This window comes from Cervus canadensis, chromosome 7, assembly GCF_019320065.1.
Source record: "Cervus canadensis isolate Bull #8, Minnesota chromosome 7, ASM1932006v1, whole genome shotgun sequence".
Classification (NCBI taxonomy): Eukaryota; Metazoa; Chordata; class Mammalia; order Artiodactyla; family Cervidae; genus Cervus; species Cervus canadensis.
Window position 1 is genome coordinate 47,921,514 of NC_057392.1, and position 16,704 is coordinate 47,938,217.

A 16,704-nucleotide genomic window follows, 5' to 3' on the forward strand; every position below is an offset into this window, starting at 1 on the left:
TTATGTTAATTAAAGTTTACATAAATAGTGTCTTCCTGTATATATCTTTTACAACGTCATTGACTTACAATTTTGAGATTTATTAATGTGGCTACACACAGTTAATGGATATTCTAGTTTATTCGCTTTAGCTGCTGCATCCTACTGCATGAATAAAGAATTATTCATTCTCCTTTGCTGAGTCTAATTTTTCACTACTGTAAAGTTCTACTATGCATATCATTACACATACTTAGATATCAAAACCTCTACTTTGATATCAAAAAGTAGAATTTCTGAGTCACAGGTTTTATGCATTTATTTGGTATTGCCAAATTATTCTCAAATGAAGTTCTATTAATTTTACCCCCATTAACAACATCTAATAGGATTTTCCATTTTCCCAAATTCCTGCCATCACCGAACATGTCCATTTTTATGATTTTTAAAACTAATTAGAATTAGCTCTAATTATTAGTTCATTAATTAGTTCTAATTAAGAATTAATCAAACCTCTTATTAGAAAAAGGAGCACTAAGAGACGGAAAACTGAGATGCTGAATTACTGTTGTATTTTTTGTAGATATCTCATGACTAAATCTTAAAACTACTATATAGTTGTGAAGGTATAAAATAATTTGTTGATGTTTATTCTCTAGGCCCCAAAACTATTTAAGTCAAGCAGCACACCTGGAACACACTGTTTTGACTTTACCATAAGACTGCTTTAACCCAAGGTCAATATATCATCAGACTGCTTTCAAAAAATCTGTTGCTGTTACAGTGTTATTGAGAATTTTCCACACTGTCTTTTATTAAATGACCATTCCGGGGAAATTTTTGTCTAGTCTCAGTACCAGGAGCAACTCACACTTATTTTGAACATCTGGTTCATTTTTATTGATGGACATTGCTGATCTTAGCTTCTTAATTATGCTAGATGTTGGAAAGCTAGTGCTAAACAAAAGGTCAATCTCTAGCAAATGCACAGGACCTCAAAATAATCACCCCCCCTCTTTGAGAGGGGGCTTCCTAAGTGGCTCAGTGGTAAAGAATCCACCTGTGAATGCAGGAGTTTCAGGAGATGCAAGTTTGATTCCTGGGTCAGGAAGATCCCTTGGAGGAAGAAATGGGCGCCCACTCCAGTATTCTTGCCTAGAAAAATTCCACGGACAGAGGAACCAGGTGGGCTGCAGTCCATAGGGTCGCAAAGAGTCGGACATGACTGAGCAGACATGACACAGGCCTCTTAGAGAGACTTATGTTATCATTTCTATTCTTATTTTCCTTGGTGATCTTTTTTTTTTTTTTTTGCATGTCAGGGCCTGGGTTTCACCTCCCCACACGGAGGAGTGGGCAGTGAGCTAAGGCCACTGGTGGCTCTGGGTGCCAAATCTCACCTGTGGCCATGGCCAAAGTCAAGTGATTTTCAACCAATGTTGACTGCTGACCTTTTTAATCTACTTTATCTTACATATTTTTCTAAAATTAACCTAGAAGTTAATATTTAGTTGAAAACATTTATAACATTGCTTAAACTAATCAATGCCGCAACATGCACCTACATTTTTTTTTTCAAAAACATGAATTAAAGTTTCTATCTCATCATTCTTTCATACTGCCAAAGGTGTATCTGATTAGAAACTTCATTTTGAGATCACTTTGTTACTTACCTTTTCTGCTACTTCTCGCACAGACTGAACACTTGTTCCATAAAGATGGTTATTATACTGGCCGGCTTCAATGAATTTATGTTCCTGGATATCTTTTTCCATTTGCTCTCTTGAAGTCACAAAATGATAATCTCTTCCATCCACCTCATAATCTCGTTTTGGTCTAGTTGTATCTTTAATAGAAAAGAACTTGAAGTGTTTAATATCAAAAGGCACAAGAAATCCATTTGCTACTTGAAGAACTGTTTTGTAAAGTTCAATATAACAAGAGATTGAAAGTGACAATAATATGAAGGATGGAGGAATAACTAATAAAGTAAATATAAACCACTAAAAAATGGTAATGTGTTAGTTACCACATCACTCTACTTAGCCCCCCAAATTGTATACAATTATTTTATATTGTTAGATTAATTGTGCTTCCATTATGGATTGTGATTATAATTACCTTTTATTTTTTGTCTGATTATTGACTGTTAAGATTGATAAACACCTTTTACTATTGTGATTGTGTAACTATTATTCACTTAATACCACTGTATTATGACTGGTCAACAGAGAATAACAAGAATTCCATATCACTAAAACTACCATTTAACAGAAAACCATGTAATTACTTTTTAAAACCCAGATGGATATTGGAATTTTCTGAAAAATACAAAGGCTCAGGTATTGATTTTTTCCTACAAGGCTCCAGATGTGCTTTTAACAAGCATCCATGTTTAAAGACAACTGGACTATATCATGATTTTTTACTTTTATCTAGTTTGTTCACTTTTTCTATTTCATATTCATATCCCATTTCATTTAGTTTGTTTTCCAATTTTTCCATGTCTTTTCTTGTTGTTCTTCTTTCTCAAGACTTTATCTAGTAGAAAAGCTTTTGTACATACACACACACATATATATAATATGGTACATATATTAGAAAACTTACGAATTTTTGCCTAGCTAAAAAATTTATGACATTTTAATTCCACTTGTGTGACTTAGTATGATTAAGAATGCTAGATTTCTAATTTATATGATCTCAAAATCTGATATAATTCCATGTATTTTGGCATCTATATTACTGCTAAAAGACTAAAAGTTTATTATCTTAGTGATTTAAAAAAAAAACTTGAATGAGACTTGAAACTTCTAATCCAATTCTGAGAAGAAAAAGAAATACTATGTTGTAAAAACACACATACACACAAAAACCCCAGGAAATAAACAGTATACAGTGATACAGTATTATTAACTAAAATGCAGATTTTGTTCATAATTTCACAAGATTTTATGCTAGTGTCCATTAAATAATGGATCTTATTCAAAGTTTCACATTGTATTTAGTTGCATTGAGCAGCTTCAGCTGCATGCAACAAATTCTGGTAACATTTTTATTCTGTTACAAATATTTTCTAACTTTCCTTGTTATGGCTTCTTAGATACACCCATCATTTAAAAGTGGACAACTTCCAAATACATCAAATTTTTAAAGTATCTTTAAAAAAAATTTATTGGAGTATATAGTTCCTATTTAAAATTTTGTGTTAGTTTCTGCTGTATAGAAAGGTGACTCGGTTATATATATATCCACTCTGTAGATTCTTTACCCATATAGGTCATTATACAGTACTGCACAGAATTCCTTGTGCTACACAGTAGGTCCTTATTAGTTATCTATTTTTTTATATAGTAGTATATATCTGCTGTAATCGGTATTTTGTTCTGTAATTGATATTTCTCAGCCATTTGCCTACCATTTACTCCTATGGTCCTATGATGTATCTTCTAAAAATTAATAATGAGCAATATTTTGAGGCAAGGTTTCACACTTAACTGTAACGTAACAGTTTATGCCAGCACATGCTCTAGATCTGGAGGATGGTGATACATTTGATAGGAGACAGTATTCAGATTGGGCTTCCCTGGTGGCTCAATGGTAAAGAATCTGCCTGAAAGGCAGGAGACCCAGGTTTGGTCCCTGGGTAGAGAAGATCCCCTGGAGAAAGCCATGGCAACCCACGCCAGTATTCTTGCCTAGAGAACCCCATGGACAGAGAGCCTGGCAGGCTGCAGTCCATAGTGTCGTACAAAGCTGCACACGACTGAAGTGACTAAGCAAGTAGCATGTATCTGCTAATCCTAAACTCCTAATTAATCCTTCCCCATCTCTTTTCCCTTTGGTAACTATAGATTCGTTTCTATGTCTGTGAGCCTGCTTCCATTTTGTAAACAGACTCATTTGTATAATTTTTTTTTATGTTCTACATATAAGCAGTATCATACATTGGTTTTTCTTTGTATGCCTTAAAACTCAGTATGACAATCTCTAGGTCTATTCATGTCACTGCAAATGGCATTATTTCACTCTTTTTATGGCAGGGTAATACTCCATTGTATATATGTACCACATCTTAGAAGAGTGATTTTTTCCTATTAAATGACAGTCTTAGTGATACAGAATTCTATTATTTTCTGTTGACCAATCATGATACAATGGTATTAATAGTTACATAATGACGATAGTAAAAGATGTTAATCAGTTTTTACAATCGATAACCAGACAATAAAAAAAGATAATTACAATTGCAAGCCATAATGGAAACCTGTTTAACCTAACAATATAAAATAATTACATACAATTTGGGGGATTAAGTAGAGTGATGTGGTTAGTCAAAGTGCATGCATGCACATGTTCTCATCTGCCCAGCCAGTCTAGGTCTTTTGGTTGGTTCACTTAATCCATTTAGAGTTAAGGTAATTGTCCATATGTATGATTCTATTACCATTTTCTTAATTGTTCTGGATTCATTTTTTGTAGGTCTTGTCCTTGTCTTGGGTTTCCTGCCTAGAGAAGTTCCTTTAGTATTTGTCGTAAAGCTGGGTTTGGTGCTGAATTTTCTTAACTTTTGCTTGTCTGGAAAGCTTTTGGTTTCTCTGTCAAATCTGAATCAGAGTCTTGCTGGGTAGAGTATTCTTGGTTGTAGGTTCTTCCCTTTCATCACTTTAAATATATTGTGCCATTTTCTTCTGGCATGGAGAGTTTCTGTTGAGATACCAGCTGATAACCTTATGGGAATTTCCTTGTATGTTATTTGTCATTTTCCCCTTTTTGCTTTTAATATTTTGTCTTTAATTTCTGTCAGTTTGACTACTATGTGTCTTGGTGTATTCCTCCTTGAGTTTATCCTGCCTGGGACTCTCTATGCTTCTTGGACTTGGCTATTTCCTTTCTCACTTTAGGAAAGTTTTTGGCTCTTATCTCTTCAAATATTTTCTCAGGTCCTTTCTCTCTCTCTCTCCTCCTTCTGGGACTCTTACAATGTGAATGTTGGTGCGTTTAATGCTGTCCCAGAGGTCTCTTAGGCTTTTTTTTTTTTTTCCCCTATATTCTGTTCTGCAGCAGTGATTTTCACCATTCGCTCCTCTAGGTCACTTATCTGTTCTGCATCAGTTATTATGCTATTGATTTCTTCCAGTGTATTGTTCATCTTTGTTTGTTCTTTCTAGGTCTTTGGTAAACATTTCTTGCATCTTCTCAATCTTTGCCTCCATTCTTTTCCTGAGATCCTAGATCATCTCCACTATCATTATTCTGAATTCTTTTTCTGGAAGGTTGCCTATCCACCACTTCATTCAATTGTTTTTCCGGGGTTTTACTTTGTCCCTTCATCTGGGACAAAACCCTCTGCCTTTTCATCCTGGTTAACTTTCTGTGATGTGGTTTTGTTTCTAGCTGCTGTGGGATTGTAGGTCTTCTTGCTTCTTCTGTCTGCCCTCTGGTGAATGAGGCTAAGAGGCTTGTACAGGCTTCCTGATGGAAGGGACTGGTGGTGGGAAAAACTGAGTCTTGCTCTGGTGGGCAGGGCTGTGCACAGTAAAACTTCAATCCAATTATCTACGGATGGGTGGGACTGTGCTCCCTCTCTATTAGTTGTTTGACTTAAGCCCTGGGGTTTATAGGCTCTATGGGTTAATGGCAACTTTCCAAGAGGACTTACACCAAAGGGCCCCTCTAGGACTGCTGCTGCCAGTGCCTCTGTCCCCGTGGCAAGCCATTGCTGACCCACATCTCCACAGGAGACCCTCCAACACTAGCAGGTAGGCTTGGTTCAGTCTCCTGCAGAATCAGGAGACTCCTTTCCCCTGGGTCTTGGTGTGTGCAAGATTTTGTTTGTGTCCTCCAAGAGTGCAGTCTCTGTTTCCCCTAGTCCTGTAATCAAATCCCACTGGCCTTCAAAGTCAGACTGCTTGGGGATTCCCAGTCCCTCTGCTGGAACTGCAGGCTGCAAAGCCTGACAGGAGGCTCAGCATCTTCACAGAGGTAGGAGAACTTCTTTGGTACTATTGTTCTCTAGATTGTGGGTCGGCCACCTAGCAGGTATGGGATTTGATTTTGTTGTGTTTGCACCTCTCCTACCATCTTGTTGTAGCTTCTTCTTTGTCTTTGGACATGGAATATCTTTTTTTGGTGGGTTCCAGTGTCCTTCAGTCAATGGTTGTTCAACAGCTAGTTGTAATTTTGGTGCTCTTGCAGGAGGAGATGAGCACATGTACTTCTACTTAACTATCTTTGATATTAATTTCTCACTTAAATGTTTTCTTCTCTACAATCACCCTCTGTGTTTTTTCAGTCTTCTAACATTATTGAGGCTTTTAATGGCTAGGTCAAAGATATCTATTGGTAAATGTCACATTACACTTGAAAATATGTGGTTTATTTTCAAATATCTTTTGATATTGATTTTTTAACATAATTCCACAGTGGTAAGAGAACATACTCTGTATGATTTCAGTTTCATTGGACCACAAATTTTTTATGCACCTGTTTTCTGTCCCTGGATATGTTCCAGTGTCTCCTAGTTTATAGTCTATGGGAACTTGAATAGAATTTGTTTCCCACTATAGTGTGAAACTGTATAAATCTTAATAATGTTGAATTGGTTATAGTGCTTTTAAGGTCTACTACATCCTTCTACTTTTCTGTATATTTATTGTATTTATTTTTGAGAGTTTGATATTGAAACTCCAACTAAAAATCTTAATTTATCTAGTAAAAAAAATAATTGTAATATAATAGTGAAACTATATATATATATAACTTTGTTCTGTATTTACCAAGTCTCCTATAAATGTGTTTCATACTTTCATAATTTAAAAAATAAAAAAGAGAAAAAAAAAGGTAATGCTTACTTTGACCACAGAGTGACAAAATGTTAAGAACACTGATTAAGAATTTTTATGTGAGTTACTCACGAGGAACACACGATCCAAATTTGTCAGGAAATTCTGAGATCAGGTCATCATTTATCCTGTCTTTCATAGGTCCCAATATGATCACTGGTCGAGTATAATTAACTATAAATATAAACTGCATGTTAAAAGGAATAAACACTCAACAAACATCTATGTATTTTATTTTACTAGAAAACAAAAGTATCTTTAACTTATAAAGAATTTCCTTTTTTTCTTTCTCTACCAATGATGCTCAACTTGATAGTTTCCAAACATTTATTAAAATCTTAAACTTCAATCTGTTTGAAGTCATAGTTAGTAAGTGTTAGTGTCACTCAGCTCTGTGTGACTCTTTGTGACCACACTGACTGTAGCCTGCAGGCTCCTTTGTCCATGGAATTCTCCAGGTAAGAGTACTGGAGTGGGTAGCCGTTCCCTTCTCCAGGGTATCTTCCTGACCCGGGGATCGAACCCGAATCTTCTGCATTGCAGACAGATTCTTCACCATCTGAGCCACTAGGGAAGCCCTGTTTGAAGTCATACACTTAGATAAATTTAACCAAGTTAAACCCAGCAGTTTAGCAGATAATGTTTCTATACATTGCTAACATCATCTCATTACAAATGAGAAAACACAGTACAGTGTTTTACTGATCCTTTCTGAAGCAATAACTGCAAGGAAGCAGATCAAAGGGCAAAAAAGAAACGTGGTATAATCAGAGTAGTCATCTGGAATGATGATCTAACAGAAGTGTAAACACTGGATTGTAAGGGATCATGTTGGAAGTAGGGAGACTGGCAGTGAAAATCAGACTTAACTTTTGGTAGGAGGGATGAAAGAAAGTTATAAATAAGAAAGACATGATAAGAATAAATAGGGCCTAGAAACTGATTGGACAAGGGAGATGAAGAGCAGAGAAAGATCAAAGATGATTCCAAGATTTCGAACAAGGGTTATTAGAAGGATAGTGATACTATTATGAACATTGGAAAGAAGCTGCTTAAGAAATAAAACACCAATATAAAATGACTAGTTTTAATAATCTATGGGTTAAGTCATGTTTCATAAAATATACACAGTAAAATTCTATATATAGACACATATAGTAAGAAAAAACAATACAATTCTAACAAAATGTTTTTTTAAGGTATACCTTAAAAATTTTTTTTTAAGATATGAGTTGAGTTAGACTGATTTTCCAAATTATGTTTTTCTATAAGACTGTAAAATATAAACAGACTTCACAAACCTTCTTGTTGATTCACTGGTTCATAAGATAAGACATATTCTTCTTGACCACCTATTAGAAAGTTAAAATACAGGTAAGAAAATCTATAAAGATAACTATACTAATTTAATTCTTTAATAGAACATATAAAATACTAGAATTTTCCTGAGAAAATCAGTGAAGACAAAAAAGCGTACTTTATAAATTAATTATGGCAAGATTTAGGGAAAAAATGAAAAATTAGAGTCACAAAGACTGGTATATATAAAAACAAACTATAAATGTGCTATTAATAACTAACTTTCTGTTATTGTGTGTTTTACAGATTAAATCTTCACTTGGGATGTCAAGCATAAGCTATTAATTTTTTACTGAGAATCTAAACTCTTAAATATTTTAAAGTTAATACTTTAACGAGCAGTCCTACATTTATGCATATTAGATAAGTTAGTGTTATTAATATGCTGTATTTTTGGTCTTACCAGGTATAACATTTAATGTTGCACATACAGTTTATAATTACAACTATTTTCTAACCAAAAAATTTTAATGCAAAGGTAAAATTAGTGTTACTATTTCATTGATGAAAAAAATTCATTGATTACTATAATTCATTTGTTCAATTTTTAAAAAAATAACATTTTGAGTTAAAAAAAGTTTTACATAAAATTAAATTCTTCTTTTTCAACAAAATGCATCACATAGATAGTAAAGGAGAAATAATATATTTTGCTTTGATCTTAAAAGCACTTTTCACAAGTTAAATTCTCTAAGTTAAAGGATTAGAGCATATGAATATCCTACACAGAAAAGTCTACACATTATACCTCTGCTCAACGAAAATAAAAAGTTGAAAACTTCAGTTTTCAATACACAAACACACATACATACACACATGTAGAAAACAAATTAGGAAGAATTGTTAGATTCAAGTGGTTCAATGAAATCAACCAGTATTTGGAGAATGTGTTTAAAGATATTTTCCGTGATGATTATGACTCTATAACAATCTTTACACTAAATTTGTTTATATTACATGTATGCAGCTATAAATCTTTTAAATTCTTATACTGGTATAAGTATTCTTTCCTGCTTTAAAAGTATATTTTGTTGTTTTAAAATTTATTATATCAGAGAGATATATATATGTATGTATATATACAAGTTGCTTTTAAAAGTACTGTATGTAAAACATGTTTTACATGTTATCAGAAACATGCAATTTGAATTTTCCACACCTAATAATACATGCAAATGGTGAGACAGACAGTATATACTTTCATTACCTCTTTTTAGTTTAGAAAGCTTCACAACTACTCTCTGGTGAGTTCATATTGATATGTTAATAAAATGCTAAAATGTGAGAAATCACACTACCACACCAAAAAAAAAAAAAAAATCATTAAGCAACTATTATGCATAAAAAATAACAACCAATCAAATGAATGAGGGTTAAAAGTATATATTGTCAACACAAAAAATATTAGACTGATATTAACAGGATGGACCTTTTGAGCAGCCATACTCATCTGTAATCAAGATTACTTTCATATTAGACAGCAGTAAAAAAAAAAAAGTCAGAAAAGCAATTTTAATTTTTAAGGTGTTACAACTGACAATATTCATGTACTCTTCCCGCCTCCCACGCCCAAATGTGTTTTAAAATTTCACACGCTTATATACATCACTTAATAGTATAATACCAAGACTATAACAAAAGAACCAAGAATTAAATTAGTATTACTGTTTGAATAATAGTTGAAAATTTTCCCTTTGTCATTTCTTATGTTCACCAAAATCTGCAATACATAGTATATTGACACACACCAGTATTGGTGACACAAAATAAAAATGGAAATAAAGCTAATTAAAATTTAGCATTATTGAAAAATATTTTAATGCCTATGTTAGAAACAGAATTACTAAACTAAAATGCAAAACACAAGCTTATCCCTATTTAGCTAGATATTTACTTCTTATAAAAGATACAAATACACATACACATATTGTGTATATGAACAACAGTTTTGTTAAAATGAATTTTTGTATTTTATGAAAACTTTGGAAATTAACTTCTGTACATACAGCATGACTTTACCTATAAAGTAAAGAATTTTACTTGGCTTTCCCTGACTTAAAAATAGTAAGCACCTAATTTTCACTTTTCAGAATACATCACTAAGGGAAAACCCCCACAGGATATATTACTGGAGATAACAAAAGAACAAATAACTTAAAACACTTACGGTAACTACTTTCGCTATCGCTGGCATTAGAAGTTACATGTTCTGAAATTGCAGGACAATGGGAAAAATAAAGAAAACACAGAGTCATGAGTTTAAAAAAAGCAAATTATCAAAATAAACACAAGGTGACAACAAAATGTTGAGATATAAACCACAGATATCCAAAGAGTTGTTAAAAACATTTCTGATTTTCTTTGAAAAGATTATTTCAAATAAATGAATATGAACTAGCAAGGAAAAAAATCTGTAAGCAAGGACAATGCTTCGTTTTCTGTTCAACAGTTTATGAACAAAATCTTATTATGAATGGCAAGTAGATCCTAAAATAGTCCAACTGTCAACATAAAAATCCCAATGAGAAAATGTTACTGACACCATTTACTTTAGGTCATGATACAGTAATGACTAACCAAGGAGACAAGTTATATCTGAGAAAACAGATGTCCACTATAAGGAAGTGGTATCTTAAAAAATAAATGGAAAAAAATGACCCTCCTTTTAGTTTAGTTTCTTTTGTGTTCCTGAAGAGAAATGAAAATCCACATCTGAGATCATACAGATAAAGTATTCTGGATACCACAGATTTCCTGATGCTCTAAAAAAGGTCAAATGGAACAGAATTCTAGAAGGTGGGCTTTTATTTTAAAGTAGACTGGTATTTCTGAGAAACTGCTTTGGTAAAACTGACAACAGCTGTTTTGTAAAACAAAAAGATGATAAACACACCCATATGCCTGGCCCCTCCCTTCAAAGTGACCCCATTTCATAACTTGATTGTTCAGTAACACCCAGCACTCTTCTCATGCAAATATAATCTCTAGCGTTGTCTTAGTAAGTGTTCTCCTTTGAATAAAAAGGAATTTTATCTATAAAAACTAAAATAACAAAAATTTCCATGGAAGAGAAGTAAATCTAAATTTCTTATCGTCAGGTAAAGGAAACAAAAATTAAAGGATAAGGAAAAAGCCTCGGGAGAAATATATGCTGTACCATACCAACTACACAGTCTCCTAAAAACAAGTAGCACTACTGAAAAGTTTAGAGAATGGTAAAGCTTAGTTTTAGTATTGCTGTCACCATGAAAAATAAGTCTGTTATTCTAACTTGCAAAGACAAGATACAACTTTCTTAATCATTGCTATGTATATTTTAATAAAGGAGGAACATTAAAAATTATAAGGCTGAATAATACATAAACATTTTTAAAATGGTGGTTTTTTAAAGTTTATATTTAAAAATTTCTTCTCATGTTATCACACAAATGTCAAAACAATAATTTTAAACTGTTGTATAATATTCTATTGGACTGTTAAATCATGATTTATCTATTTATTTTGCTTTAAATTGTTTTTCACAGACATCAACAATTCATTATTATGAATGTGTTCATTTATGTGGCTTTCACCTTTTGTCCTATTTCCTTAAAATTCATTCCCAAGAGTAGGAATGCCACATAGAAGAAATAAAAAGTTTTTAAATTTATACTAGGATTGGAATTACACTCTGAAATTTCTAATATATAAAAGAAAGAAATGTTAGTTATTGCACTTGAGTGAGTGGAAGGGGAGAGTAAATCAAAGTACAGAAGAAACAAATTAACCATGAGTTGACAATTAGAGAAGTTGGATAAATGAATGCTTGTGGGGTTTATTATTCCTCTACTATTGAATATATCTGACATGTTGTATACATATATACAAAGTTGAAGTAACTACATTCTATTTTCTGGGGATTTCTCTTACTTATCTTGCATTCTCTAAAATTACCAATAGTTATAAAGTAATCAAATTCAAGTTCTTTCAAGTATGCTTTAAATAACTCCTCTACAGTAAAATCTTGCTACTTAAAGCATTGCCCTTGGAATAGCATCATCACCATTGGTTGGGAGCTCATTAAACAGGTAAAATGCTCTTTCTCTGATAATTAAAAATAATCTTTTTCAAGGCATTTTATCAAAGAAAATACTCAAATATCCGATAAACATATAAAAGGTGTTCAAGCTTATTACTTATCAGGGAAATGCAAATTAAAACCACAACAGCTGACTATGTGGGAGAGGTGAGTGTGGGATGATATGAGAGAATAGCATTGAAACATGTATATTAATTACCATATGTAAAATAGATGACCAGTGCAAGTTTGATGCAAGAAGCAGGCAGGGCACTCAAATCTGGTGCTCTGGGACAACTCAGAGGGATGGGTTGGGAAGGGAGGTGGGAGGTGGGTTCAGGATGGGGGGATACCTGTATACCCATGGCTGATTCATGTTGATGTATGGCTAAAACCACCACAATACTGTAAAGTAATTAGCCTCCAATTAAAATAAATTAATTAAAAAAAACACCACAAAAGGTATCTCTATCATCCACCAGAATGACCAAAATGAAAAAACAAAAACAAAAGGTATGTCAAGTGTAGAGAAAGATATGGAGCAACTGGAACTCACATACTACTGGAGGTGGGGTAAACTGATATACCCACTTTGGAAAATTACTTGGCACTATCTACTAAAGCCTATCATATTTATATATCTGTGACTCAACAATTCATTTCCTAGGTATTTTCCCAACAGAAAGACATATATTCATACTAAAAGACATGTAAAGGAATATTCAGATTTGTAAATAAACATATATATTTAGGGCTATTTTGAATGGTGTTCCTTTGACTATTCCTTTTAGTTTAGTTTAGCCACTCAGTCGTGTCCCACTCTTTGCGACCCCATGGATTGTAGACTACCAGGCTCCTCCGACCATGGGATTTTCCAGGCAAGAGTACTACCAGTCTGGTTGGACTTCCCTGGTGGCTCAGACAGTAAAGTGCCTGCCTACAATGTGAGAGACCCAGGTTTGATCCCTGGGTCAGGAAGATCCTCTGGAGAAGGAAATAGCAACCCACTCCAGTACTCTTGCCTGTAAAATCCCGTGGACGGAGGAGCCTGGTAGTCTACAATCCATGGGGTCGCAGAGTCGGACACGACTGAGCAGCTAAACTAAAAGGATTATCAAAGGAACACCATTCAAAATAACCTTAAATATATATGTTTATTTACAAATCTGAGACAATATATGTAGTTTCATAGTTTACTTTCTTCACTTATATTGTGAGCATTTTCCACATCATTATGCTTTAATATGATTTTCAATGGTTATAAAATATTATACTGTATAATATGTCATTCTTTATCAACTACTTCCCAGCTGTAAGGCATTTTAGGGGCATTTCAATTTTGAGGGGCTGTAATTTCTAAAGATTAATGAAACACCCTGATATATAAACCTATGTCTCCACCTCTGATTACATCCTCAGGGTAAATTCTCTGAAGAGGAATTAGTAGGTCAAAAGATATGCTTTTCCAAAAATGCTGTACTAACTTACACTCCTAAAAGTAGTATGTTAAAAGCAGTCATTTCAGAGAACCATGTCCATCACTGAATACCCCTTTAAAAGAAAAGTTTGCTAAGCTGATGGGTAAAACATATCATTTTATTAATTATTAGGGCTGTTAAACATTTTTATATGTTTACTTAATTGGCTTATCTTCTGAGCACTCTTCTTGTATCATTTGTCCAGTTTTCCAATGAACAGTTAGTTTCTTACTTGATTTGTCAGAAATCTATGTGTTAAGAATATTATCCTTTTGACATAAGATAGTATAAATAGTAAACAGTATAAACAGTACAGTAAAACTCTTAAAGTTTTAATTTTTGTTTATAATGTTTTATGATCACAGCCATTTCTAATCTCTCTAGTCAAGTCTCACCTTTCTAGTCAAACATTTCTTCTTGAGACTGTATGTGTTTTTCCCTTTGTTCTCCCTAAATACTACACATCATCAGTCTCAAAGAATACTACTACTCTTACACTTACTTTTTTTTTTTTTTTTTACTCTCACACATTCTTCACACAAATGAAAATAAGTCTGGCTTTGGCATCTAAGAGCTCTGTACCATTCTACTCACATAAGTCTTTAAGACAGAAAAAGATGGGATATAACAGGAAACCTACGTGCCTAACTGTAGAAGTTTCTGAGGTGTTCTACAAAATGGAAAGCTATAAAAATAAACTGTATACAAAACACAGGTACAAATCATGTCTGAAATTGTATGCTATAATTTCATTTCTGAGCACCTTATATAACCACTACTGAACTACACACACTTTTTACTCTCTTCTAAAGGAATCTTACCCAGTTTTTTTCCTCTTGAATTTTTTCAAAATTGCCTTCTTAAAACATAAAAGCTACACAGATTGCTATTTCTGGCTTTTTTACAGTAAGCTATGATGATTTAGTTGCATCCTCCCAGATTTCCATCATATTCTAATTAGTTCTGTTAGTCAAAATTAGGTTTTGAAAGACAATTTCTCTTATTGTTTCCTCTGTCAGCAGGGTAAAGCAATAATTAGATTTTCTTCTTTGTACAATCACTGAATTCTCGTCTATGAAGAGTATTCTAGGGTATTTTGTTTCTCTCTGTGTTCTTTAATTAAATACCCTATTTTTTCAAAGATTGTGTGAAATTACATGCAGATGTCCATCTTTCTTGCTATTCAGTGTTATTCCACAGCTCTTCAACAGGTTTATCTGGAATAATTTTTCCTTATGTTCTCAATCCTTTCAGAGTCCTGTTCCAACAAACCTTAATGAATACCAACAAGAAGTCACACTTATTTTCTTGTATTAAAATTGCATAGAATTTTGCTTAGTTTATTCCTTGTATCCTGAACTTTGTTGTTTGGCTGCTAAGTTGTGTCTGACTCTTTGTGACTCCATGGACTGTAGTCCATCAGGCTCCTCTGTCCATTGGATTTCCCAGGGAAAAATACTGGAGTGGGTTGCCATTTCCTTCTCCAGGGGATCTTCTTGACCCAGGGGTTGAACCCACATCTCCTATACTGGCAGGTGGATTGTTTATACTACTGAGCCACCAGAGAAGCCTATCCTGAACTTTAAGATGTAGATAACTGAGGTCTTAAATAACACTCTTGACCCACCCTTCTTCCCGGTATTTTCTATTGTATAATAATTAGCATCCTGTCAGCTCCTAGTAATGTTTTATGTGATAACCTCCATCTTATCCAGTTTTAGAATTTTACTGATTTTTTTTTCTGTCTCCATCAACCTTTTCTAAATAAAATCTTCTTGATGTGATCAAGTCACCAGGTGAAAACATTCTTTCAGTTCCTGTGAGATGAAGCACAGAAACCTATCATTCAAGGAATCTTAAGTCACAACCAGAAAATAAACCAATGACATGGGTAATCAGTTATCATTTCTCATTTGTTTCTCTTTCCAAGTCCCACACCTCAATTAAAATGAGAGATGAAAATATGATGTGGTCAAGGTATAGTTTCTATTATAAAAAAATCAATAGGGGAACCAAATTCTTTGTTTAGTTCCTTTTTCCATGAGCTTTCCATAGGTCTCTGATGACTCAATAGATAACAGAAATCTGTGGGATCATTTGATGATCCATAGCACTGCATGACCATTCTCAAAATAAATTCTATAGCATTAAAGATCTGTGGAAATATTTTCCAGTTTCTGAAGATTTTCACCAATAGTTTTTCCCAAAGGAAAGAGATTTAAAAAAGGTGCCACTAGTGATAGTAAATTTGTGACTCTTGCCAGATCCTAAAAAGGCAAATGCATAAATAGCAAAGTGTGTGTAACAGAAATAATTACATATAAAGCATACTGCTTTCAATCTAATATAAACCTGTAATTATTAAAAGTTGAAATAAAAGTACCTACAGTTAAGCTTAAAAGTCCAATACAAAGTTAGCATTAATCAAGAAAAAAAATCTATGAAATTTAAAGTTTATTAACTTAGGAAGTTAAAAGATATTGGCTAAATCCTTAATGATCAACAAATTATGAAGTTTTCACAATGCTTAATAATGTAAATGGAAACAACTATTTAGAAAAAAACTTTAGCCTAAAAGACTACTTATGAGTTACTGTTACCTAAAATAATTTAGCAGTATTTGGTAAAATTTCACATTTAATCAATTTGAACACATTCACATTTAAAATTGTTTGCAAAAATGACTTATTTCATTCACTCATTCCAATATTTATTGAATGACTCCTACATATCAGACTCTAGTCCAAGCCTTACATGGAAATTAAACACTAACTAGGAAATTAAACAGGAATGATGCACACACACACACAACTCCCCCCAAACAGAGACGACATCTTGGTTAAAGAAAAAACAAAGGATAATATTTCTTATAATTCTTTTCATAACTTACATCACCATAAAAAACATGTATAAAATTTTCCTACCACACAGACTGCTATTTGAACTTGAGTTCTACAATTCTTTTCTAATATTTAAGGTCTACTGT

At 33.2% G+C, this 16,704-nt stretch overlaps 1 protein-coding gene and 1 non-coding gene across 13 annotated transcripts in view; both read right to left on the reverse strand.

Moving 5' to 3' along the window:
• Window positions 1-16,704, reverse strand: part of DLG1 (discs large MAGUK scaffold protein 1) — a 261,150-nt gene that overhangs the window by 15,844 nt on the left and 228,602 nt on the right. For all 12 annotated transcript variants that reach the window (XM_043473294.1, XM_043473302.1, XM_043473301.1 and 9 more), the window contains 4 exons: window positions 10,351-10,392; window positions 8,126-8,176; window positions 6,897-6,998; window positions 1,653-1,825 (listed from right to left, as the gene is read on the reverse strand). In XM_043473294.1, the coding sequence (XP_043329229.1) occupies window positions 1,653-1,825; window positions 6,897-6,998; window positions 8,126-8,176; window positions 10,351-10,392 (368 nt within the window). The remainder of the gene's footprint in view (window positions 1-1,652; window positions 1,826-6,896; window positions 6,999-8,125; window positions 8,177-10,350; window positions 10,393-16,704) is intronic.
• Window positions 1,293-1,417, reverse strand: LOC122445691. The gene has a single exon (XR_006270645.1). It is a non-coding gene; the product is annotated as a small nucleolar RNA ACA64 (small nucleolar RNA).